This window comes from Anopheles aquasalis, chromosome 3 (assembly GCF_943734665.1).
Source record: "Anopheles aquasalis chromosome 3, idAnoAquaMG_Q_19, whole genome shotgun sequence".
In the NCBI taxonomy this organism is placed as follows: Eukaryota; Metazoa; Arthropoda; class Insecta; order Diptera; family Culicidae; genus Anopheles; species Anopheles aquasalis.
In genome coordinates this window covers 41,418,214-41,445,570 of record NC_064878.1, presented here as the reverse complement: position 1 = coordinate 41,445,570, position 27,357 = coordinate 41,418,214, and the positions used below count along the sequence as shown (strand labels likewise).

The following is a 27,357-nucleotide window of genomic DNA, read 5'->3' as shown; positions in this document are numbered from 1 at the left end:
TTTGATTAATTATTTTCCTTTATTTCGTCGCTCTCCGCCACTCTCACTCTCGTTCTAACGGCTACCTTTAAGTTTATGGATCTTAAAATCATGTAACTTAACAACAAAAAATGTGGACAAAACGAAGGGATGAAAGGAAGGGAAAGAAAAGAACAGAAACCGCGGTTCTGCAACAAAATTGATGCCTTCGCAGGTGTTCGAAATCAACTGCATCGCGATATGAACACAAAAAAATCAAATTAACTCGATGCTATGACACCGGATATCGCGATATCCTCTCTTTCTCTGTTTTATGCGCTTTCTTGGTGGCTCCCGCGTTCTCATCAAACATCGAAACCGCCGCCTTACCGGCTTACGGGGTTGGCCTAAAGTTTGGTTTTCCTAAACGTAACCGAACCGCGCTTCCTCCGAAGTAGAAGACAAGCCTTTACTCGTGAGATTCCCTGTCTCTTAAATAACCAACACAACACACGCGGTACCAAAACTACTCGCTCTCTACACGCTACGAGATTCGCTTTCCGCCTTGTCTTCCTCATCATATCCTCATCATTATCGAAAAGTGCACTTCGGTTTTAATTTGTTGTGTGTGATTGCAATTGATTGCTTCAACAATTGCCGGGACACTCCAGCCGGCACGAACATCGCCACGGCTGGAGCTGTTTGGCAGCCTCGAGATCCTTCGATTGATCCCTTCGGTCTCCTGGTCCTGCTGCCGCTGCTTCTGCTGGTCCCTATTGATTGTTGTTCTGCGATATTCCTACCAGGATCCCATACAGGATCCCTCCCCCTAACGATCGATCTGTGCGGCTTAATGCGATTATGTGAATGCTTCGGATGTGGTCTACAGCCTCATTCCCCGATATTTTTCGATCGATTTGCAGAGACAGAATGCCAGAAAGATCGCCAGCAGTTGCGTGAGCCCGACGGCAACCGCCACGATGATCACCAGATTCCGGTTGTACATGATCCAGTCGGTAAGTGCCGTGTAGCAGCCCTGTAAGATGGAGGAGGATCAATTTTTGTTCCCAAGGTGTCCTGTCGGTGCGCTAACCCATACCTTCTTGAAGTAGCTGTTCGTTTCAGTCGGCGAGAAGGGGCAGTTCTTGTCCTGGGGCTGAAACAGGGACGTCTGTACGCAGCACGCCGCCGGTACGATCCGATCGCGCTTGCTCTCGTTCCACTTGTCCGACAGGGCAAAGTCCCGGTAATCGTCGACACCGCAGCAGTGCAGCTCGGACATCATGTAGTTCCACATCAGGGTGACGGCATCGGTCTGGTTGCGCTCGTTGCTGCTCGTGTAGTAGTTGGTGATCGTCGTCTGGAGGTAGTTCTTCGTTTCCGTGCGGGCACGATCCTTGTACGCGGCCGCCAGCCCAAATGCCGTCACTTCCGCCACGAGAATCACCAACAGGAACAGGCCGTACTGTGGGAAGATATTTGAGAAATAGACGATTAGAAGCCAGGTTTCGATTGGCGCTCTTTTTCTCCCCTTTAAACGAAGTCCATGAGCTGCGGATTGACTAACCGGAAGAAGCCCTCGCTCGATGGCATAAGGCACGTTGCACAATCCATGCAAATCGGTTACAGGCCTCTCCTTATAGTCGATTGCGAAAAGTGAATCAGTTTAAGCCACCGCACGCCATTAGTACGCTCTAACAGCTCTTGCACTGCAGTTGCTGGCTGGCACGTGCGCTGGCCGAATAAAAAAAAACACACCAAAACGATCCATCATTAGCAGAAGCCACTAAGCGCCAGGCCGAGCCGTGGCCACTGTGGCGTGGCACACATCTGCACACCAGTGGCATCCGCTTGCCATCACAGCATCTGGCGCAGTGTTGTAAGCGGCTGAGCGGCTTTATGACTTTCCTTTTCCACCATCAGCACCTAGGTGGTGGTGATCCGTTACACCTGAGCGATCACCGAACCGATCTCGGCACACGAAAACCGTCGTTGGTTTGTACTTCGATTATCTAACATAAGTAACTGGGTCGCAAAGCTGCTGAGTGCTGAGTGGATCAAGTGCAGCAGCAGCAGCACTACATTGTGGCTCGCAAGGCCAACCAAACACTTTATCGTTGAAGATGATCGCATCACACCACCTGTTGTGTGCGCGTGTGTGGTCGCCTCACGGCGGGAGAGATATGATCCAAATCATAAACAGCCCCCAAGGTAAGTTGATCCGAGGTAGAGAGCTGTGGGTTTGTGATGCGAACTCTGCGCGCTTTCTCGCACTTCCAGAAGATCACTAAAGATGGCCGGCGCAGATAAGCTGGAAGGTTGTGCAAAGTAGACCTTTGTCGTGATGATCAGGATGATGATGATGATCCTCTCCTAATGTTGCGCCTGATGGCCGTAACATGGATGTAACTTTGAGAAAGTGATGCTGAGAGCCCAAAACCTCTCTTGCGTCAGAGTCACTCTCTTTGCGGAACGGATCGCTTTTCACACCTTTTCCTTTTGCCTAAATACGATAACGATGCTTAACCAACAAGACTAATCAGCGGGACGGCGGCGGTGATGGTCCTCCACTGTCTAATGAACGTCACCCTTCACGCGGAAGAGTGAACAGTAACCGTGCTTCGTTAGTGGCCACCAGTCTACTACTTACCGTCGTTAGGAGACACTGGCTTTCCCGTATCGCACCACAGTAACCGAGGAAGCTGAGGAAGAACATGACCGCTCCGATGACGATCAGCAGATAGGCGAGCTGCTCAATGACGGCCGGTTGAGTAAAGTGCTGCAAATACGACAGACAAACAAGACGATCATTAATGGTTTTTGGAAGGAAATTTTGTTACATCTTCAGTATCTGTTAACAATCTACTCGACAGATGCTAATGGCCGTCTCGTTGCAGGTGTGTGGGTTGGTTGCAGCTTGCAACATGTCAGTGCATGCCCGGTGCAGCACTGATCGATCGCGTTCATGATTCAATGGTGTGTGGGAGCCAGATCGTTGCATTTAATTAAAACAACGACAAATTGTTCGGTGCGATACCACACCCATGTCGTTGTCGTCGTCGTCGTTGAACTCTGTCGCCCCAAAAAGGGGCCGCAGTGCAGCGGCTTGCGTGTTGAGCATATGTAAAGGGAGAGAGCCCGTAAAGCCCGTCGGCAAGAGTGCATGTCTGGAGGGAGCGAAAAAAAACGCTCGGCGACCAGGTGGTGCAATCGCGATTCTGAAACAGCTGGACGATAAAGCGACTTAGAACCACAAGACGAAAGACCATTTCTTTGCGATTCCCTTCGAAAGGAGGAGGTCCTTTTCAAATGAATTTATGATTGGCGGCCAGACGACGATGATGATTTAAAAATGGATGAACAGACCAGACCGATCGATGCACCACATGCGATGCAATTATTGTGGTCCACCATTGGTGCCATTTCGCGGCTGTTGGACGATTGCTATCAAGCGCTTATAGGCCATCGACCCCTGGAAAGGATCTTCAGGACCTGACTAGGCCAGCTGGCAAGGCACGTGGCTTAGCACAATCTGGGTCTCGCCATTTAAGACACACTCACTCAAGTGATTCACGGTTCGTGTGTACCACAAAATAGGAGTTGCGTTGGCCGACCAACCTCACCACGTAGTACTCGCGTATTCTTCCCACGTACACGGCCACATTAGATGCCGATGTGGGGTGGATGATGATGGTGATGATGATGATTTGTTAATTCATTTCGACACCCCCGGGGCGGGCATGATGCAATTGTTGGTGCTAAGTGCAATCTGCGTCGCGCGATTGCACCTTGACGAGCGCGACAAAATCGGTCGATCGGAATCAGCAAAATGGGCCCCATCTAAGGACAGACGGAGGGTCTCGCTGGATGACAGGATGTGACGATGATTATCACCGCGTCGAGGGCCCAATAGCTTACCTCTAGCTGATCGTGGTCCACCATTTTTAGTAGCGCTATGAACGATGTCTTATCCGTCGCCAGCCATATCCCCACACCGAGCACGATCGTGCCGAGAACCTGGAAGATACGGACGAGAAATGGGTTCAGTTTTTGGACGAGTGCACCCTCCACCAGTAGAAACACCTACAAAAAAGAGGAAATTGAACACGGACAGGAGCGTTTTCGCTATGCACGATTCACAGTCGCACCCCATCGCTGCGGATCAGTGGAATGTTGCTGTTGGGGTCTCTGGGGTCTCTGATGGTCCACTGGCCCACTGACGGTCTAGAGCTCAATCTGCAGAAAGAAGGAAAGAAAAGAATGCAAAACTGGAGTTAGAAACGAAGGCAGAAGAATTATTCCCAGAATAAAGTGGCCGGCAGCAGCCATGTTAATGCACTGCTGCTGCTGCAGAAGCGAAGAAGGTTAATAGGAAAGGTTAAGTGATCCACTTTCCACCAGCGGTACGGAGTTTGGTTCACGATAAAGATCGTTCAATGCAGGCAACGAGAGAGGTTCATGTACTAACATAAAGTATCTGTGACAACACCGCGGTTGTTGGGTTCCGTGCGTCGAAGCCTGCTACGAGGAAGGCTTAATTCAATAACCAAACGCGCTGGGCCAAGCTGCTGATTTACTGATCAGGTCAACCGTCTGCCACAACGCTTCGGAGACGTGCGACTGGCCAGTGAGGAAATTAGCGGCAATTGCTTAAGCGCCTCAATTAAAGGGAAATAACCTACGGTGGTCTACGGTGCTACTGAGCGCCAGATGAGCCAGAGCCAATAACAATGGATTGTAGAAGTAACATCGTGTTTTTGGGGGATGAGGAATTGTTGTCGCGTTATCAACGAGCATTCCGAGTAGACGCACGCGGATGCTAATGCCGATTACGTAGCTCACAAATGGTTAATCACCGTGGTGGAAGGTCTTCTTCAAACGACATTCAGACCCTCAGAATAGATATTTCTACTCTGTACACTCTCAGCACCGTCCAGAGTGTTGACAGAAGTCACGACTACAAATTGAAAAAGTGGCCAAATACTTAAACCATTAACAAACCTCCGGCCAACTATAAAGTGTTGCTGGTGTTCCATCGACCATGCGGTCTTCTTGTTGACATGGCAAGGCCATCAAACCGGTGACGCTCCCCGTAAACTCGGTAGTAAACTCGGATCTTATCACTCCACGTGCCACGCCACGGGCTGGAATAGCATCAACCCTCGTTTCCCCATGAATTGCACGACTGGGAACTCGCTCTGGGTGGTGACTATCCATCGCGCGATAGTTGATCCATTATCACCACGTGGCACTCTGCATTTGCAACAAGGAGGAAAGAGTTTCCGGGTGCAGCGGATGTAAACGACCCGCGCGTGTGTGCCTGTTCCGCCCTTCGAAGGCCACTCAATCGATCATCGATAGATTAAAGCGCCATTCTCCCTTTCCACCGGTTGATGCAAATAGTGCGCGTCGTGCTGCACCACTACGCCCGACTGGTTTCATGTTGCCCCCATGTTAATGCCATGCCATGCACTCAGGGGTGGCAGGCAGCATAAAACGGCTGCTGCTGCTGCTCGAAGGTGTGCCCTCCCGTCGGAGAAAGTTAGCAAACGAACGGTGGCTACTAATGATATTGTGTAACGTTTGTTTGAATTAGGCTTGTGGCGGCCACGGCGGCGGTGGCGGCGGCGGCGGCGCCGGCGAAAGTAATTAGAGAAACTAATCTATTTTGCACGCACTTTTGCTGGCGACTATCGCCGACTATGGCCGATGGGGACGGATGCCGGAAGTCTGAAGCCGGAGAATGGGAAGCTGCTTATCCTATCGAAGGCCTGAAGTTGATCGATTGGGATCGAGAGTTAGTAATCGCGCAAGTTGTGCGAGAGTTTGGTGAGGAAAATGTTGGATGTGTTTTGCATGCGCTCGTTAGATTGAGATTGGATTGAGTATCCTTGAAGCAATTTTTCTTTGTTGTGAAGAGGCGTCAAGAGGAAACTGTGCGAGGATTGCGGGGAAATTGATTATCGATTCCTCGAGGACGATTCGAATTACGTAGGGGATTTACTTCCTCTCCGTTTGTCATGGAGCACTTTCACTCACTTTTCACAGCCAATGACCCATTTCCCAGCACTCCGAATGCATCGCGCCCCTGCTGCCACCGCAGACTAATCCAATTGAATAATCAGGTCAGGTCAGACCCCGAATCTGCATCGTGGACGAACTAAATTAAAGACAACATTCGCTTATTCGATAATTCCGGTTCCCTGTTTCTGTGGGCCACATGTTTGCGTGTGATATGCGTCATGTGTAGGATGCATGGACCCTGTAGTAGCACGGACACGGATGCATCCGAATGCGGCGCCAATTGTGCGCCTGAAATCGAAAGCATCAAACCGTAGGGCGCGGTCGTCGGACGGCCAGTCGGCCGGAATGGGGTTCTCCAACATGTCGATCGATGTCGAGAAGTGAGTCAGCGGCATGGGGTGAGAGGGCATCCCCCCTTTGGAAGGAAATAAGTGGGTCTGGAGTTGAGAGCAAACCAACCACTGCGGCGAGCCGGTCAATTGCGTGTTATTGCGCGCCCAGTCTGACCCATAAAAGTGTTGCTCTAGTTCCGTGTGTTCCGGGTTCGTTCATCTGCCTTTGTTCGGCAAGTTACTAGCAGTAGTAGCGCGGCCAACGCGCCAGCCGACCAACTGCGCTTATCCTAATGATTCACTGCAAGGGGGACCACATGTTCTGGACCCGTGGTGGTGTGGGAAGGGATATTTTTATGATTTGTTTTCATTAAATGTTGCGCTCGGGAAATGTAATGCATGGTCAATGCATACGACGGAAGTGCAATGTAGCGATAATTCTTGGGGGTTTTAAAATAACATCCCTCATCTCGCCCTCATCTGCTAATGAAATTAAATGAATCAAGAAAAGGTATTTTACAGCAGTGACCTAATCGGGCATATAGTTCGCCGATGTTAAGTTTGCTTCACTGATGAAAAATCGTTACGCTTGGCATTTTGAATAGGAGACATGGGCACGTGGAAAATGATCTTACGTTGTAAAATGTTGCTGTTGTAAGATGCAAATTGTTGTCTTTCGTTGTAAAATATTCATGCAGAAAGCTTTTAAGTTAAAATTTTGTTTCGATATCTCTTGGCGCTCTTCAGACATTCGTTAAATCTTTTTAGACACTCGGTGACATTACCATTAATCAGTTATTGTTTAAATTACCATTTGATCAGCTCTTGTTTAATTTTACAAAATAATATTCTGAGCATGCCAATGTAAAAGAAAAGATGCGTGTATGGCTAATCAAGCTTTATAATTCATGGAATGTTCAATGAATTCAATGGAAAACAAAGTCTTTGTTTCGGATATTCTAAAAACAAAAATAAAATTCCATTTTGCATACAAATTAAAATATATGATCAAACATTCATGATAAAGTGACAAAGATCATCTAAATAAAGTATCGCAATGATCGCTTATTATGGTAAACACTTGGTGTACTCGAACATGTTAAACAATGATCATAATTCATCATCATAATCCGATTCATTGTCCATTACTTTTTGAAATAGGGTGGTTTAATTTTAGTTATTTTCTAACAAAAACAATTTATGAGTTGATAAATGCGTTTCTATTATTCAAAACATTATCGCCTGATCAAACTTGCACAAAAATGTGGTTTGAAAGACAATCGATCTTATCGAACCATCATCTTACCATTCATGGCTTTAGCCTCTCACAATCTCACAACGTGTTTTGACGCATAGCTGTACGATTGTCGACCAAACAATAGTAGAGTGCACAAAGCGGATTTCCCTTTGCATGACCTTAACCTTTGCCTGCCCCGTAGCATCCCCCAGTTCACGAGAGGAAGTTGAAAGTTCCCAAAAAATGCCCCTCTATACCACAATCAACAATACAGATGAACCGGACTCATTAGAGGAAGCGCTTTCGTAGCCAAGAAAAGGGAAGTTCGAAGGGAGGTTGAATCTCTTGAGCCGTCACATTATGCGGACCAAAAAAAAACAAAATTGATTGATTGAACGCTACCGCCTTTTCCCATCTCTAATCAACAGAAAGGAAGCAAACCCGTGTATCGATCGATTAGAGGCACTGCACGGAGCCATCCATTCCCGCGCTAATCGATACGGGGCACATAACAATGTTAAACATCTTTTCCCAACTGAATACCGGGCGCAATTGAAAATCAAAAGAAACCGTCCATCAATATAAACATTGTTTCGAAGAAAGTTAAAGCGAATTGAGTATCATCGAGTGGAAAAGCGGGAATCCTTTGTTATGTTGCGACCCAACGTTGCCCCGCTCGGATGATATTCCGCTTCGGTGCAGTGATCGGTGATCTCGCATATCTCGAAGATTGCTGCGAAGGAAGATGACCGGTGTCGATGGCCACCATCGGTGAGCGAGGGGGTAAGTTTCGAAGATTGATTGCATCCTAAAGAGATGCACTTCACCGGGTGGGGGGACACTCCAGCGGTTTCACTTCCACGCGGACGATAAGCGAACGTAATCGATCTCGTATGTACGTCATCGGAAGACGATCGCGCTGCTGCGGAGTTTGGAGAGGGCACACATTTTTGCACACTTTTTTAGAAAGTACCCTAGGTCCCCCCCCGGGGGAAGACCCCACGGTGTCGTTGTCCAACAAAAAAAAAAAAAAGGGACGAGATCGAGACGTCCAGTCCCGCGCAATGGTAACACAAGCCGACACCGTAGACCGGAGACCCGGTAATTTAAGATCTCGTGAACAATTTAGTACCAGAGTGCTAGTGCCGTGATTGCCGTGATTCTCGCCCCCTAGCTTCCCCCCCCCTTTCCAAAAAGGGTGAAAAGCAATGTGAAAGTCGTGCTGATCGTGCCCGGGTTGCAGCAGCAGCACCTTCAAGGCGATCAAGCAACGAACACGGAAGGTGAGGAAAAGGAGGAGCATGGGTGTATGCTAATTGTTTAAATCAATACCTTCTCCGGACGGAAATGTGCTCGCTGGTGGAAAATGATCGGCGAGGAGTACCAGGCAGAGTCCATGGTGCGGGCTGGCTGACGAATGGAAAGCTATGCTCACGAGTGCACCCCTAGCCGATCGGTATCTAGTGTCATCACTTATGCTGCAGTCGCCAGGTCACCAGCAGCACCACCAACGCGAAAGGAATTTGTGTGGTTTTTTCCCCCCCCAGGTGCCAGTGCTGCTTGAAGGCAACATCCGAAAATCGAGTGGTGGCCACTAACAAGTGGCCTGGACGATGTCTGTTACGTGGAGTAACGGAATGGGGGAGGAAGGAGGCCCGAAGCGGGGATCTGTTTAGTCATTCCGAAGCGACGGCGCGAGGAGTCGGAGCCGCCGCCGTCTGGTAATGTAACGCATGTTTTTACAACCAAGCAATTACCATGCTGACAGCGTACGCATGGCGGTGTCACGATGTTACTGCTGTTGCTGTTGCTGGCGGTACTTTCTTCAAGCGCCCCGTTCATTGGCCGATTGTTGGCTGATGGCCGACGCCAGAGAGAGAGAGGCATAAGCGTTTCGCCGGCGTTTTCGGTCAAGTGTGCGAGCGTTCTTGTTGCTGGTGTGTTTCCGTTGAATGCGGGATTAATGTACTTTCTAGGACTCGCTGGTCTGCTGAGCGCTAGGTGGTTTGAGAGTTGTTGTATAGGAGTGTAAGCTGTCGAGCAGCACGGATGGTTTAAAACCACAGATTAATAGGATAAAGAACAATAGAATAGGCACCATTTCCGCTATCCGCTTTTTTGTGGCGATTTATGAGTCGATCCATCTTGCGACGAAATAGTGTCGAGTGAATAGAAGACATTTGAAGGGAAATCGGATGGATAGTTTTTACTGAGAGGTTTCCTCTTTTAAATGGGTTTAAATTGAGCCATTATGTATGTTGGATGAAGTATTTTTTACATGTGTTTTTTATATTAGTTCTAAACTCATAATACAATCCAGGGGATTTAATATAATAGTTACTAACACTATGAGCAACAATCAATCAGCATAAAATACATCTTTCGAGTTATACGTTTCGAGTATATCTGCTAAGGATGCTATATTTTTTGTCAACAGAAATCTGATGGTAATAGAGTTACTCGTTCTCAAATGACATAAGATTGGTTTTGTTAGTAGAAATTAGTTTGATAAATTAGTAGAACTGTACGATGTACTTTGGCTGTTCATTTTGTAAGATCAAAGTCATACAGTGTCTTTTTTTTACATTTTTTTATGAATGCTGATGCTTTCAAGAATATTTTGTAAAATTTGTTTAATCATACGAAGTAAAACTGACAGAGTTATTCATTTTTGAACATTCCTGCAGATTCAATGCATCTCGCTACTTTGAAGCGTGTTTTGAAAGTCGGTTCCCATCGTTGCATAAAATCTACTCAACCAACTAGTTTGAAATTTTGAACACATAATCTGTACACTGTTTGCTAGGTAGCCCCGTTGAGTTTTCATAAGAAAAAGTATGAATTTTTTTACAAATCTTCCCCTAACATACAATCAAATATTCTAAAAAAGTTGTAGTTTAATATGACATTCACTTGAAAAAATAAAACTGAATGGCTTCTTCACCAAACCTCGTGAAAAATGAATCATTTTTGGACCCAAATTAAATCTAAGCCTCCCCTTAAGTTGGTGATAAATTCACCTACTTTGCCCTGTAGTTCAAAGTGCTGATATTTTATCAGCCGACATTAAATTCGACAAATGCTCTAGAATGCGAATAACATTTGGTGGCTGTTATCATCAAAGTTGATAGTTAAATTGATGTGTAAATTGCCATTTAATTGCTATCATTCTATCGTTCCCAGTAACCGAACACAACTCACAGATCATCCTGGTACAGCCTTCGCTTCCGGAGACCTGCTGTTTGCTATTAAATCCTCCTAACCCACTCAACGACTGTTTCTCACGTGTTCACCAGCACCACCACGGCAGAACCACAAAAAAAAAAACAACTCAATCCATCTGGACAAAAGTGGAAAAAGCACCAGCGCAGCGACAAAGGGCAAGCCAGCGATCGCGGGGCCACCACAGAACGTGTGCTCTCACCCATTGCCCATCTAACGGAATTTTCCAAAGAAGAGCAATTCCACCGTTTCCCGGGTTCGCAGCCAGACTAGCAACGCGAAGCGAATTGAGCATTTCTCCCGCCGGCTCCCGTTTGCCATCCAGTTTCCCCCTCAATGTCACCTTTTCCAGCGTGGCAAAAACAGCGACAAAAAGGAACTTAACACAAAAGGCGCCACTGCACGATGCGAAGGGCCCTTCTTGCGCTGACAGGTGAGACCTGAAGGTCCCTTTGAAAAGCATCCGACAGTCGGTGGCAGGTTGACGAGACGCGAGGTCAACAATAACCCCCGAGAACCCACCGCTCGATCGCGATTTCATCCCGGTCCATTCAGGTGGGATGATGCCGATGATTCACATCAGATCCACCACCACCCTCCCTGTCGTCCGGTGATGATGATGATGATGATGGTGATGACAACGGATTGACAACGGCGTAGCGAAACGTAACATCCTGTGTTCGAAGAGAGCGTTGCTCCAGCTGCTCAAAGTGGGGGAGCGAAATGATGAGAAGTGCACAGATCGACCATTGTCCGAACGGAAAACATGAACTTGAACAGTGGAAGGAAGCGCTGGAAGCTTTTTCCCATAACATTCGCCTTGCCACAGGTTCATTTGAACCGAATTTCCTTCTTTCCTAAACACAATTAGATGATCGTGGATCGGGGCGCCGGATAAGCGAAGGCTTCGGGGGGTTTTCCTTCCAGCGACACTTTTGTTTCGCAATTCGTTCATCGGTGGCCGGTGATTGCCACCATCGCGAACGCGATCGCACCGTGCTCTGAAGTTTGCTCCAAAAGCAAAGCAAGTTTCTCCTTTCCTTTTATTACGATCGTTACAACAGGGCGCGTATAATGAGCATAAGAGAGAGATACGAGGACGGTGATGGCAGGCTGACCTCCTGCGGGCCCTTCGAAAGCTACCGAGTTGGCTACTACCCACCAGGTGTTTCTAACTCCTTCTATTATGCTTTTCGGCACCATACCAACCTCCGACATCCGTGGGGTCGTCGCATGGGTTTTCCTTTTATTTCGACACCACAACCACCGAGTTCCATCGGCCCCCCACATCATCATCGCGGCGATATGAAAAGAGAAACTTTGCATGCACTCCCCCCCCGCCGCTCGCCGCTGCCGGCAAAAGGTGAGGTGCGATCGCGCTCGGAAGCCAGAGTTTATTGTGTTGAATTGTAAAATAAAAGAAATGGCGCCATTTGGGAATGGGCCAGGCATCTCTTCCATGGGCAGCGATGGAAGGCGGAGGTCAATAGAAAGGCGGAATTACGCGCCACTCGCGCGATCGCTAATGCTTCAACGCCATAAAACGATCATCGCACGAACGCGAACGCTTTCAAGCTGGCTGAGGTTTGGCTTGGCACGGCTGAGGGCGTTGTTGATGGTTCTACAAAGGCACCGGGAGGTAGTTTCTGGTTTCTGCTGGGCTGCTGAGCTGCCATACCCCTCCCCGAGAACCTTGAAGAAGCTCATACATTATTTATGCAACAAAAATTCTTCCTCCGGACCCAACGTGGCGTGTTGGAGAACATTATCGCCGGAGAACAAACGCTTCTTGTGTCCGGGGGGGGGGCCGGTGGTGCTGATGATGAAGCCGGATTCATGGTTTATAATTTTCACTTTCAACATTCGGATGGAAGTTGCGAACTCAGCGCGTCTCGAAAGCAAACGCTGGAAAACATGCCACGCAATGACCCACCACCACCACGGGCCATTCTCTCAGGCGTGAAGGATAGATCACTCGGTTCGGACCTGGGTCGGTGCCAACCCTTGGAGTTGCCTCGAGACGTGGCGCGTGTTTCGATGAGTTTCGTCTAGAGCCAAGTTCCCTTTCGAACAAACAACAATAGGCAGTTAATTGCGCACATCGCCATTTCTCCCACACATACACTAGACGCACAGAGACAGGCACAGGTCTTGTAATTCTATTGGTTTGCTCTTGAAATAGGGATCCCATCGATAGGGCCATTATTACGCAAATGGCAGCGGCGTAGGGTTGCGTGGGGGTTTCGGGCTGTTGGCGATTGTTGGTAATCGCGGGTCTGCTGCAGCGCAGGCGCAGCGGGTTTTAGGTCATTCTAGAGTGCAAACCCGGGCCTCGGGAAGGAGAAGAACGTACAGAACATACGGGGTCGAGTGCAGCCGATCTGTGGCGATGCGGCGAATGCGGCGGATGTTCAACTCCCTTTGCTTATTAATTCTTTTCTACTTATCTTAATGGGATTTTTTGCTCTTCTCCGCCTTTCTTTTGTTTTGATTTATCGTCCATTCAGTTTGATGGCTTTGATTTACTTTCAGAGAATGAATTGTAACATTTTATTAATATTAATTTTTATGTTTTTCTCTTCTACAATTTTATGATCTGGACTATTTTCGTCGGTCAGTCAGAATCAGTAGGTTAGCTTCCACTTCAAAGTACTCCCTGTTTTGTACATCTAAATCGTACAGATGGAATTTGCTAAAGTATAGCAAGAATGTGAATTAAAATGTAATTGGATGAAATGCACAAGTAAAGAGCTACATTTCCTGCAAATAGAAATTAGTTACATTTCGGGTATGTTGTGTTTGGTCGCAAGAATGGCTTTAGATGGCACTAAAACAATAAGCTATTTTGTATCTTTTCTATTAATAAATCTGTACGGTATCATATTCATCTTATGAACATTCTTGTGGTTTACTATCGTTCTTCTTATCAACATATACACCTATGTAATATTATTTTGTGTATGAATAGCTAACGCTTGTGTTCTTGTTAAATCTAAGCATAACTTGATCACGTACACTAGTACACTAGGAATTACAACTGTCTAGTGCGTTTTTAAAAAAATAATGAAGTTCACCTTCTATTACTTCTTTTTTATCTTTCTTCTAAATATTCTACCCAATCTTGTAGTTAAATCACATCCTTTACAATTTTACTGCGATTGGTAGCGAAAATTAAAAAAAGCTTTTACCAGCAAGGATTGAACGGCCAAACCGAACATAGAAAAGTATTTCCAAAGCCATGGCTGTTGTTTTTCCGCGATCGCATTCGCATTTATAATTCCCCAGCAGAATTTTCATCAGACATCCGGTCCGTGCCTGACGATACGTTCGTCCCACAATTCAAGGATTTGCAGATGTTATAACAACGGATTGAGTCACCAGTCCGAATAGTACCACACGGTGCTCACTCTGAAACAGAGCAACATTATACATACTGACAAACTGGTGGTTGGTCTGGTTAGAGATGAATCATACGCCGAATAAGCTATGTCGGGTGATTTATGGCACATTCTACTGGCCATTCGAGTTAAATATTCTATTTCATGCATAATCCCAACAAAACCCCCTTGCGGTCGTCTGGCGCTGCTACTGTCTTCCGTTTTTTTTAAGAAACCGCTCCACAAAAAAGAGGTTTAAGTTTTCATTTCCTTGAGAACGAGGCATTCGAAACATGCTCCAAAAAAGATGCTGAGACAGATTAACCTTCAAAATAAGCAGTGCAAAAATGACATTCAAACCGGAAACTCTAATGCAAGAGGGGAGACAACGAAACCCTCCCCCCGACTGGCCTGTAGCCAAGTGGTGTAAAAGGTTTCACGACCAACCGAGCACGAAATCGCGATACGAGAAGTATGTCTTCCGCGATCGATTTACCAACCGGGCCCCTCGTCCCCCTCCTTCTCCTTCATGTCTCATCTCTTCCGTCCGGTGACGATCATCCATAATCGAGCAAACCAGACGCCGCGGTGCACGTTGACGATCGCCGTCTCCGGTCTGGCTGGTTGAATATTTAAAAAATAAGAAAAGCAAATTAATCCCATCGACTGCACTGGCGTGGAGTGGAGTTTACAGTCTAGGCGATGTTACTTCAATGTTGCTTACGATAGGAAAGTACTATCTCACCACGGCCATCGTCTGACAGCCCGGGAGATACTCCACAAGCGCGCTCAAGATTACTTTCTCTTTCCCGCGAGCTGCATAAGCCATCGGAACGGAAAATAGTTACAAAAAGACCAAGTTTAGCGTCGCTAGACTAAACGGCAAAGCTGTTTGACTGCTTCCCTGGTTGGCTAGCTGGCTGTGATCGGTAAACCGGCTGGTAAACCGCAACGCTTAGCTCAGCACACCACTTCAGTGTTTAATGATCAGCTCCAGCAAACAAACAAGTGGGTTGCAAGTACTCGAGAGCAATCTACGGCCACTTGCAGTCGAAGCTTCCGCCGATCCATACGCGCGCAATACGGTTGGAATGCGAGAACTGTCGTAGCCTCGCGCAGAAATCTCGCGTCAAATAAATCCATCAAATCGTTTTATAGAGTGGCTCGCAAGCCGGTAGCCAGATTGATGAAAGGTGCTTATAGCGTCTTAAAGCCTTTCCCTTTCTAGGCTGCGCTTGACCGTGATCGAAACAACCGAGTCCCCGAGTCCAAGACCCGAGCATATCATGTAACAGCGGAACCAAATGATCCACGGGCTCAAATAACCGGCGGATGGGGATCTGAAGACGAATTGAAGTGAGCTTAATGGAGAAACAATAACGCTCCCACCGAGCGCGTTGTCAGATTTCAAAAGGACTCCAGTCTGTCAAGATAAAAAGTACGGAACCGTATCTACTATTAGATCTTCTCAAACATCGGACAACAACTCGTTGCGTGTCACCGCACAACCAAGCACACTGACCAATACAATGGCCTCCACTTTTGCCCTTTCGCAAAGCGCCCAAGCGGGATCAGATCGTCGTCAATCAGGGATGCGGACAGGCGACAACCAGGAAAGCTTGAGCTTGTGGCCAACACCATCACTAAACAGCGGCTGGGTGGAAGCAGGAAGTGCGCCCTTTCGGTGACAGGGTGGTGAGAAAAGGTACCTCCGACACTCGATGTGCCCGTCGGCGGAGCGGCGGAGTCTGCGGAACGCGAAAGGAGAAAGTGGTTGGCCGGGTCTAATGGGATCACCATTCATCGTGGTGCACTGGCACAATGCACACACCTAAGCACATACACGCGACAAGTACGTTATCTTGAATTTGAATACATGCGATAGACGTACACTTCATGGTTCATAAGGAAATCCGTTCGATCGATTGTTTCACTTTCGCGTCGCAAGACTGCCGACGTCTGCGGTTGTAGGGACCAGCGTAATGTATGTAACGAACGTGGATTTGCATGGCCAGTTAGGAGTTTTCTCACGCAAATGATTGACTCGTGATTGCATTCGCAAGAGTCCATTTTGTGTTTGTCATGTAGACTGGGTGAAGGAGCGAGCAACTAATGAAGAACTCTCCGCCGGGGGTGTTGGAATGGTTTCAGGTGATTGTAACATCGTTTTCGATCTCAGATTAACCATCAGAGGTTTGTTTCATTAATAGACAATTGCCCTTTCGCTTTACCAACCAAACCATCAATTTAGTGCTGCAGTTAGAGATGTCTTCATCTCGATAGAAAACAAACGATGATCATTACCTAACAAGACTTAAAAGACGTTAAACTGTTATTATATTTTTTGGGGGGTCAGCTTTAAATTTCTTTTTGGTTTCATAAACAAAACCTCTTCTATTGATTGTGCAAAATCATCACAGCTAGCTCTGTAGGACAGCGAGTTCAGCTAGGAGCTAATCCTTAAACATTTTCATTAAAATGTTGTATACACACTTCGTGGACTTTAAGGGGGGCTTCGGTATTTAATTTTGTTTTGTGACACATATGTTTAACATTTTTCCCTGAAAGCTGATCATTTCAAGAGTATTGTGTAAAAGTTTTGGATCGGTCGAGGAAAAACTGATAAAGATATAGATTTTTGAAAATTCGCCTTTCATACAAGGATCCATGCAGCACGCTACTTAGAAAAGCGTTTCCCAAAACCAGCGTTTTCAAAGTCGGTACCCATCGTACCGTAAAAACTACTGGGCCGATCGATTTGAAATTTTTATCACATAATTTGTACACTTTTTACCTGGTAGTCCCGTTGAGATTTTATTAAAACTGTTGATACTTTTTTTTAAACAAATCTTCACTCAACAAAAACCATCACTTTTTCAACATAAAAATTCTACCAAATTTCGAAAAATAGGAAATTCAACAAAAACTTGACAGGACAGGACCTGGATAAGCTTATAATCTTTCTAACGAATATCAATTTGTATTTTTCTGATGACCCATCACGGAGCTACGTTAGGTACCGTAAAAAGAATGTTTTCGCAGACGCAACCATCAGGCATGTGATGGCATGGATGAAGTTTCATGGATGGTGTAATCAAACTTCCCCAAAATAGAAACAAATATTCTTCAAAAGTTGCAGTTTAATATGAAGTACACTTAAAAAAATAAAGTTGAATGGTTACGTCACAAAAAATCGACAAAAATTATCCTTGTTTTGGTAAGAAATTACCGAAGCCTCCCCTTTAATGTAAAACGAAACACACATCAAATGGTGCCAAAGCCGAAATGAAGCACAGATCGTTTCATTTACACTTTAGATGCATTGAACTACTTCGCAGCTTTAAAAACCTCCGAAATCTGTGAAGAAGAAACGCTCTGTTCAAATAATCAGCTGTCCGTCCAGATTCCCAATGAGCCGCTTTTTACAAGACATCAGCCATGCTAAGGAGAACTAATACATTTTGTGTAAACATCAATATTCAAACACAGAACACACAAAAGTGCCGTCGATCGAAAGAAAAATAGCCCATTGATCTATTCACTCCGCATTCCGTTGGTCAACCGAATGGGAGAACAAACAGCGGACACCACAATCCATCCACCGTTGGGTCATAAATAACTGGCAAATGCCGGACCAAAATTCAACAAAACAGTCTCCATCGGGCAAACGGAACACTCGCACTTTGACAAGCGCCTCAACCCCATCAGACCCACTCGGTGGTAAACCAAACATGGTCCAAGAAGTGGTGGTGGTGGTAGTAGTGGCACGACGGTACGAGTCGATTCATTCAATCCAAACATACCCATTGTGCGGTATGGCATGACCCGTAGGAGCTAGACATCAGGCGAAAAGAAGCAAACCGGACCAAGGTCGATCAAAATGTCACTCTCTCGCGGTCCGAACTCGTCCGGACCGGAGTGTATGGCCTTGGGGCAGGTGCAACGGCGATGACGACGACGACGAGTTCTTCTTGCCCCAGTATCCAGTGCGAAGTCGAACAAGTTCTTTTAGGTGGCTCGGTGACGATCCGCTGCTGAATGGAATGTCACCGTACGAGCGGTGCAACAGAGTATCAAGATCAGCGAGCAAGCGAGCAAGCGATGATGCCGAGATAATACCACTTGATGCACCTTCTGGTTCCTTATCCGCCGAAACCGCTTCTCTCGTTCTCTTCTAGACACCAAGAGGCAAGATTTGATGCCCGGCGAACCGTCAAGTTTGGCAGGCAGCTCATTGTGGGTGGCTCCGTTACGCAACGCCATCATGCAAAAGACAATCGTTGTGCGGTTCAACCCTCAAAGCGCACGCTGCAGCACGCCGGTTCACGAAAACCCCTCGGTTTTCCCCAGTCCCAGTCCCGGTCACGGCTTATATAACACGCAGCGCATAGTGCAGCGATCAGCGGCACAGCGGTTCGGGGTTGAGGGAGCGTTTTGGAAAACGAAAACTCGGTTCCAGCTCCATGAGCGCAATCCGTGCATCGTGTGCGTGCACTGTGAAGTGGGAGTTCGAGATCCGTGACCCTTTTGTCAGTGCGTTCTGATGATGATAATGATGGGGTTCAATTGACCAGTCGATACCAGTTGGATGCCGGTGGCCGGAAATAATGTGTGTGAATGGTCATGAGTTCAGCGAAGAGCTCAGGCCTCTCGATCGCGATCCCCGAATTCCAGCAAACGAAGCAGAACGGGAGAGATCCGTCCCCTCTTTTCTGGGTTGAGCCACTTGTCACGTTACGCCGGTCATTTAATCGGAGGGGTGAGTTTCGGAGATGGGTTAGAAGCAGAATGAGATGATTGCCGAGAGCAACAGGTTATCAGTTTGGAGATAGCTTCAAGATGGGTCCGAATGGAGTGTGGAAGTGTTAAACACTGAATTCCAACGGTTAAATTACGAAGTGTATTAAAAAAAGTAATGTCTTTTTCTAGAATATCATCAAACACGGTGCGACTCACAATATCGATCACAATATTTAGTGAGTTTTTGAAGGCTTATGAATGTATTTTTGATTGCACATTAAAGTTCTCCGATTAGAATTCCCTAATACTATGTAATACCGTGAACTGAATAGAATTGAATGTTTCTATATGAACGTTTTGCAACGACAATGCCAAACGCCAACAATGTGGGACCATCGTTATGTTCTGGAAGGGACTCTTTTGGCACAAATCATCATGCCACTTGAAGTGCCATTTGCAGTGCAACCATTCCGTTGGAGAGCTGACAAACAGTAAGTGCCTTCAGAGTGGATGTTTCGCAATGAGCTCTGCCGATGCATTAATGACGAACCGATATAGCTGCAGATGTCTCTACAAACATTGTAGTTTTCCAAACAAACACAACAAACAAAATTGTAGTTTTCCTTGTGTGTGATGCTTTTTCGCATAATTCTAAGGGTAAATTCCTCATGCTTCTGGCAGGAGTGCATTAACATTAAGATTAGCGGTTATTGTAAAACATTTGTTTCAGTTTTTTTTTGTTATCACACAATGGTTCTCGAACTATTCTCCGTAGAAGTCTAGGGATAATAGTGTAGTAGTCACAATACAGATGCATTTCAGTTTCATTTTTAGCTTTAATAGTTGCGTTAAAATAGTCAATCAGTCCTACGCTAGCCTTTTTGCATATCTTATGATGAACGTTGATCGAACACTTGCCTCGTTAACAGTATGAATCAAATGCCGTCTCGATAGCCTGTAGCTGTATTACAAGATTCTTTTCAACATTGTCGAACACAACATCCCGTCCACTATCTGGCTTGGACGTTGCTCAATATTTTAATTTTGTTGAAAGCACTCTGTTGATTTATACTCTATCAGTGTTAATTAAAAAAAGACACAGATGACGAATGATTGCAGCGATGCACTCTGAAGGTGACTGAAGGTGCTGCAGATGATTTCTATTTTCACGTGAAAACTCGTTTCATTGTTTTATGACTCATCTTAAAGCAGAGAAACATTCTGTTGGAGGCCATCGTTAATAGATTTGAAGATTCGATTCGGTCATCACTTTGGGCGTGTTGACAAAGCGCATTCGCGATCTGGCATTCAACAACCGGCAGTGCCCCGAAAAGCGAAAGCCGTAAGCCGCACGTGGGGCTCAGGGACACAACCAATCAGAGAGACCCCAGAGGGGTCCATGAAGGCCTGGCCACATGGATGATTTGTCTTAATCGAATCGAACGCTGACAGCTCACTCCGCAAAGTAAACACACCGGTGGACCAGCCTACTGAGCCGTGAGGCCTCAGCATGGGCAAATCCATCGACAGCCCATAACAACAACCCACAACGAACGGCATGGCACGACCGGAAGGATAACTTCCGTGGAGCGGAACGGATATTAGATGAATCGCGGTGGCACTCGGCATCGAACCCAAAGGAAAGGCCTCGAGCGACCACCAACAACAACATCGTGGCGACGGCGACGGCGGCCTATCGATCAACTTTCTTTCTTTCGAACTCGGTTCTCGGTTTCGGCCTCGCCTCGCGTCGGTTTACCACTTCCGTTCGCGATGTATCTTTAGGCGGGGCGGGGGGGGGGTCCATGTAGAGGATCATGTTTACGGCTTCCTTCTGGTTCCGGCCGGACCACGCTAACCGGCCACGGGAATCTAGCGACCCTAAAATCCATTCATCTATCCGCGACGCGCACGTCGTCGCGTTGTTGTCGTTGAAATTCTGGAAGAATGATTTCAATTTACCAACCCCGCGGGATCCGGGGACGCAATTTCCTCCCCTCACCTTTTGGTGGTTTGTTGTTGCTGTTGTGTTTGGTTTCTTAAGCAGCAATAGCCGGGCTAAAGCGGCAACGGCGAAGGGTCATTCAACCTACCCTCCTCGCCCAGACGCTGGGCACGGAATGGTGCGGATCGGATCGGAACAAAAACAACAACCGGAGGGGAGTGAGGCCTCACTCCCCGGATACGATGACGGTGGCCACCGATGGTCGCGACGGAACGCGACACGCCGATTCACGCCGATATGCTCTCGCCACCGGCGGGAGTTTCTTATGCTACCGGGACGGAAAAGGGGCAGCAGCAGCAGCAGCAGCAGCGATCATTGCGTGTCTTATTTTTAGTTCTCGATTTACACAGACATAGAAATTCTGTGGCCGGTTCGGTTTGGTTCGGTTCGATGCGGTTTGCGGGCCCTATCCTGGCTGCCCTCGGAAAAAGGGAGACCGAAGACCGAAGCAGCGGTTGTTGTGCAGCCAAGCACGGAACGGAGCGCACCGTACGGGCCACGGGGTGAACCGGGGAGGCCTATTTTTACAGACCACACCACACCAGACCAGGCAGAGCGACACAATAATGTGTCCGAACTGTGGGACTGTTACTTAGGGAAATGAAAGTTTCGTTTTGTGCTTCCCGTTTCTGCTTCGCGCTCGAAGCAGCATCGCAGAGCAGTAAGAAGAACTGCTGGCTCTGCAAATTGCTAAACCCGCGTGCTGGCTTTCGATTGCATAAACCATTATGCTCAAATCATAAACTTTAACCTCGTGAGCATCGCACAGAGCCACTTACGAGCCAATCAAGATAAAAGGAAGGTTCTGTGCTGGTGGTGGACATGCTACAGAGCCAGCAGCATGCTGCCGCTGGTGCGGCAATCACAGTGCTTGATGTGTTTGATGTAAATTATGCAAATGCATGCGGGTGTGCTGCACGGAGGGTATCGGATCGTACAAAATTATCCACACGGGGGTCGGGGGCGCGGAAAAATTGCTGAACTGGCTGCCGGAGCGCCTTCCGCACACGTTGTGGGCGCTCCACCGGGAACTGAATGGTTACATTCATGCTCCGAAGGCGTCCCCACGGTCTCACCAACCGAGCTGACCCCCATTTCGTCTGCTTCGTCTTTCGTCCACCCTGAAACATTGGCAAAGAGCTGCCGCGAGACGCGACGCTTTCGTTCCTTTCACCACCTGCAAAACACCACCTTGGGGTCCCCAAGGCGTGCAGCGTGGTCGGCGGGACGTGGTCAACATAATTATGCTGCCCGCAGAAAAAAAGGGGACAAATGCTGTAGAGCGTGGCTCTTTGACGTGACGTGTCGATTCGTCGTAGCAGGTCGTTTGGCCAAAAGAAGTCCCCGACAGGTTGGTTCTCAACGAGTTTTCCCGGACGATGGTGGCTGGTGGTCGCCAACGCACACACAGGAAGCGTTTAGGGCGTGAGGTCAAGCGGATCGTAAGGGGGAAGGGAAAACAACGAAGACAATTCAGCCGCGTGCGAGCATTTCGTTTGGGGTTTAAGAGGAAGTGTAGATCGTGATTTTGGTACAGGCAAAAAAGGAAGAGAATTAATTACAATTTCTCAAGACATAATTGCTTGCCTCAGAATCTGCCAGAGTGCTGGCTGTGGAGTGATCGCGCAGGGGTTCGGGAGGAATGAGCACATTGTTAGTCACTTTAGCGGATGCAAGAAGTTTTTTGTGCCATTTTGGAGACCGCTAGCGAACAGGATGCTGATGGCAATTTGACTGTTTTTCGTTTTTTTATAAACTCGCCGAACTAAAAATTGGATCAAAACCTAACTTTCACTTGCATTCATGAGGTTTTATACAACTAACCAAAGGCCGTGATCCAATCATGCACTTGTTTTTAATTGGAATTGATAACTATTGATTTGAATCAATAGAAAGATGTTACACGTTAACCATGAATCAATTCTGCTCCAGGAATCAGTGCCAATCTTTGCAAGTACACTAATGCTTTGCCATTAATATTGATAACGTTGATTCACGTCGATGATCAAACAGCAACAGCTTCCCTAGCGTTCTAAGTTCTAGGCGGCGCAAACTATTTCCACTGTTTGATGACCTCTGATAACCCTAGAGTCAGTTTGCATTTTTATAAAATGACACCCCGAGTCTGAGACAAAAATAGGGTTGAGAATTCGCTCATTTCTGACTCAACACACGTTTCTTCCCTTCAAGTTTAAGTGATGCTTTTAGTTGCACAATCAATTAATGAGAAAATCTATCTCATAATGGTTGGTAATGGTTGGAAGCGATTTAATGCGTTCATCATCAGTTGATGCGTCTCGTTGATGCGCGTGGTGTTTATCAATGAGTACTAATGATAAACGCAAGCCTACTAATGTCTTAATGATAAACGCACTTTACCCTAATAGTGTGCAAAGTGTCGAAGACAATTTAGTTTTCTCCACGCAAACCACGGATTCGATCGATTATGATCGCATTTCCTCTTTACTCCCTTCGAAAAAATGGCAAACCATTTAACGGGGAAATCGGAAACCACCTACGTCGGTCCATCCGAACCGCGACTCAATCCGCACTTTTTGTGGAATTTCCCCGCGAATTGAATCACTTTCGATCTTATCCGCGGCTCTCGCACCGCAACCGCTGTGCATGTGCCAAAAGCATTAGCCATGCCCCCCCCCTTCCCCCCCCCTCCTCATGCATGCATGTGCGATGGCATCCCGTTTCGGTTCCGGGCCGCGCGTATGGCTTAGAAAGGAAAAGTGAAGCTGAAAATCTGTTTTTGCACTTTAGCGGTGGCGCCGTGTAGCAACCGATTCGAGGCGAATGGAACGCAGCGCAAGATGACATCATATCCGTCTACATCTGGGGCAGTTCCTTCTCATCCGCCGGAGGGGTGTTCTTATGTTTTGCTACACAGTTTTTGGACCGCCGTAGGGCTCTCTAGCGCGATGTTGCTCAACGTGTCATCAGCACCGAGGCGCTGGTAGTTGGTTTGCCAGAGGCGCTGCTCCCAAAATGGTCTCCAAATGGTGCAACGAGACAAAATGTGTGAGCGCAAACAAACACACCACAGCAGCCATGGTGTAACACCGGACGGATGCAGATCCCGCTGCTTGACAACCGACTACAGGTCGCAGAGTTTAACCATGGTTCCATAGCTCACTATGTTGAACTTTGTATCCGATTACTGGATATGTGGCGGCTCTCTCAAGACTTCACCACCTGTGATGTAGTCCTTTCCGTTTCGACTCCCGAAGATAATGATCTTACCTTTTTGGCATATAAGCTTCACTTGACCCTTGAGTTCAAATTACTTGCTCGAGAAGCCTTTCAGCGACCCCCGCTCCCCCGAAAACCCTCTGGACGACGACGACAATTATGCTCCATTTTCGGAATTTCGTAAAACCCAACCGAACGTCTCTGCGGTCTCTCCGCTGTCGTCAGATCTGGCACCTCCAGCCGGAGTTAGGTAACCGGAGCCCGGCCGGTTTGCTTCTCGTTTTGCTTTACGCCAAACTTTCCCCTGGCCCAACTTTAGGACCGGGCAAATATTTAGGAGGAGAAACATGGAACTGCAACCAAGCCAGCCAAGCTTCTCATTGAGCCAAGCCAGCTACCCTGGAGCGACCGATCCTTGCCATTACATCACGTTCAAGGCAGCCTACTGCATCCACCTGGTGGTTTGTCACCTGCATTTTCGGCCTGCAACCTGTTTGCTGCACTATTTCTGCCCAGCTCTGGATCCGTTATGCAAGCGGTCTGGTGTGGTTCTGCAGCTGCACAAATAGACACAATATGCGTCCCACGTGTTCTTGACTCGCGGGACTCAACTGCTCCCGATCTATCTGGTGCGAACAGTAAGAATTGCTTGCGCTGCCTGGTAGAGGTCTATAAATCATGTTGCTGGTGGTGTCTCCATGCTCCTCCCATCATGCTGCTGCTGCTGCTGCGACCACGGCGATGATAGCACGGCGATAAACTGATGTAAGCAAACCGACCGGCCAGCAAGAACCTGTTTCTGGTTGCTTAACCTGGTTTCCCGGGAGTGGAGCCCAAAAAGAGCCAACCAAAACTCGTCTGACCCATTTCATATGGTCGCAGTGGGACGTTTGGAGCCCCCCGAAGCAATGGAACGACCCGTTTTTGAGTGCCCGAGAGAAGCATCGATGATGGACCCGAGAAATGCGGTGGTTATGATGGTTGGTGCTTTCCGTGGCAAAGAAAGGACTTTCTGACTGAATGCGAAGTCGTTTGCGCGGTAACCTTTTCCCCGTAAAGATCGCCCCGAAGCAGAAAGAGAGAGAGATCGTCCTGTCGCTCTTTCTTGGTTCCAAAAGGGTAGCAAGCAAGAAGCAACACGAAGCAGCAAGTGAATGTACGCGGTGATTCCCTATCTCTCGCCTCGCTTTAGCGCCTTTTTTTCTAATCTGGAAAACGAGGACGACCGACCCGTAGAGGTCAACCGGCGCAGCTGCAGCAGCCTCTTAGCGACTTTCAGATTTCTTCTGCTCGCTCGCTCGATCGCTGTTCGCCGCTGCTATTCAAGCGCCTGGCCTTTGTTCTGACCGGATGTACACGAGGTGTAGAAGGTGTCTTTGTGATAGTGAGACACGTTGCCGGGATGCTCCTCCAACCAGCAATTGTACCAGCAATTGATAAATATAGCCTTTTTCCCTTACAACCGGCGTTATCAACCAGCAGCCAGCCATTTGTCACATCATTCCTATGCGCCCTGTGAGTTGAAACAATTCTAAGCACCCTTCATTGGTGACTTTGAGCTCCGAGTGTTTGATCAGTTTGTACCGGGCAAGTTGTGTCCCCGCGGCTCGAGGGGCAATGAATGGGAGCTGAACAACAGCCCCGCTGAGCGCACGTTTCGTGCCGAATGGTCCCGATCGAGCGATCCACCGCGCGCTTATCGCCTGTTCTATGCTTTCGAGGATAAAATGTGATCGTTAAGTTTGAAACGTGAAACCGAGCGGCGTTGAAACGCGATGGGCTCGGCTGTTCGAGAGCCACGCGGATGATGATGATGATGTCATCCGGTGTCATCGATTGGCGTTTTGTGAACTGACTGACTGTATGATGTCACAGCAGAACGAAGCAATGCTGACCGTGCAGACCAAATAAGTCTTTAAACAACAACTCTTTCTCTTTAAACAAAAGGTTGAATAAACAATTTTATGTGTCTTTACCTTAGGATGCTTCGGCGATCGATTTGATTTAGAGATCACAATTCACTAGATTCACAACGGATTGTACCGCACTAATAATACGCTGCCTGTATGATGATCTGGAAAGATGAATACTTTTACTTGCTGCTGTACCGCCACTCAGTAATCGTACTTCGGATTAGCCGGGTGGCCAGCGCCGATGACTGATGCTGGTTGAGCGAACGAATCTTTATCATGATTATGTTGTTTTTTTTCCCCCCACTCTAAATTATTATGCTGAATGACGTCTTCCGTTCGATTACGGAGCGGCCAGCGCACGCCATGTTTGTGTCGCTTTGTTCCTTCACACAAGCGTGTCTGCAGCTTTGATGACACTCTCAACAGAGAGGAGAGCTGGTTGATTTCTCCTTTTTATGTATGTAAAAAAATTAGTTGGATGAAATTTTATCTCCCAACACACGCGCACACACGCAGACTAACACGATTAATTCTGGAGAACGTACAGAACGTGGGGAACGAGGCGAACTTTACACTCTTCTTCCTCTCTGGACAGAGATCAGATCAGCTACACACATGCAGTCTGCCAGCCAGTGAGCCCATAGGGTCTTCTGCTCTCCGTTCACACATCTGTCCCCTTCGCGAACTCGATACGACCTCAATACACGCCTAGGGGACTAGGGAGACGCCGTTGGGCCGTTTCAATTGAAACCGACGCTTGCCAGCACTGTAGGGGCCCGCTCTGCCCGTTCCCGTTGATGTTGCACCTTGAACCGAACGATCTGCGTGGCCTGAAACAATACCGAAACGCGGCTACTCGGTATAGGGATTCCGATGTTGTGCGCGCTGCACACGTCCATTCGAACACCACGCTCGAAGACCCCGACTCCGACCACTCCGAAGTGAAAGAGGAAACATTCAATTCTGAACACGTTTTGGGACCACCGCACTTGGTTCGCGCTCCGGCGACGTACACGGCCGCGGCCGCGGCGATCAAAACAGGTTTTTCTCCAGCCGAACCAGCAGCTATCAACAACAACGCGCAGCAAGCAAGACGAGCCCTTTCTCGGTTGATCAACGGACGGACACAGGCACACGCGACGGAACGATCACTACGATCGGCGGCCCTGAACGTGAACCGTCTTCTGAAAGCGATCGTTTGATCGCGATGTAAATGCACCGAACAAATTACACTTCAACTTTAACTAACCTGCAGAGGTTGAAGAATGAAGGATAGAAAGATTTTCGAAAAACATCAACACCACTCACGTTTTGCTCGGCGGACACACCTCTTGCACGCACGACGGTTCAA

At 47.6% G+C, this 27,357-nt stretch overlaps 1 protein-coding gene across 6 annotated transcripts; it reads right to left on the bottom strand.

Annotated features, from left to right (window-relative positions):
* LOC126574455 (tetraspanin-9) lies at positions 1-27,357 on the bottom strand. Of its 6 annotated transcripts, none has more exons than XM_050234660.1 (7): positions 27,256-27,357; positions 26,070-26,167; positions 4,046-4,194; positions 3,877-3,975; positions 2,609-2,737; positions 1,058-1,423; positions 1-994 (listed from the first exon to the last, which is right to left on the bottom strand). In XM_050234660.1, the coding sequence occupies exons 3-7, from the start codon at positions 4,109-4,111 to the stop codon at positions 842-844; spliced, it is 813 nt and encodes a 270-aa protein (XP_050090617.1). In that variant the 5' UTR covers positions 4,112-4,194; positions 26,070-26,167; positions 27,256-27,357; the 3' UTR covers positions 1-841. The 6 variants fall into 6 exon arrangements, with proteins under 6 accessions (XP_050090617.1, XP_050090620.1, XP_050090618.1 ...); XM_050234663.1 differs by having other exon boundaries at positions 27,335-27,355; XM_050234661.1 differs by having other exon boundaries at positions 27,315-27,353.

What these genes read in the sequence shown, in the direction of transcription:
- LOC126574455 (XM_050234660.1), bottom strand. Translation starts at nt 4,111, where the DNA reads ATGGGGTGCGACTGTGAATCGTGCATAGCGAAAACGCTCCTGTCCGTG. An exon ending in GCCAGTGTCTCCTAACGACG is followed by an intron (nt 1,424 to 2,608) that starts GTAAGTAGTAGA and finishes ATCTTCCCACAG; the next exon opens with TACGGCCTGTTCCTGTTGGT. An exon ending in CGAACAGCTACTTCAAGAAG is followed by an intron (nt 995 to 1,057) that starts GTATGGGTTAGC and finishes TCCATCTTACAG; the next exon opens with GGCTGCTACACGGCACTTAC.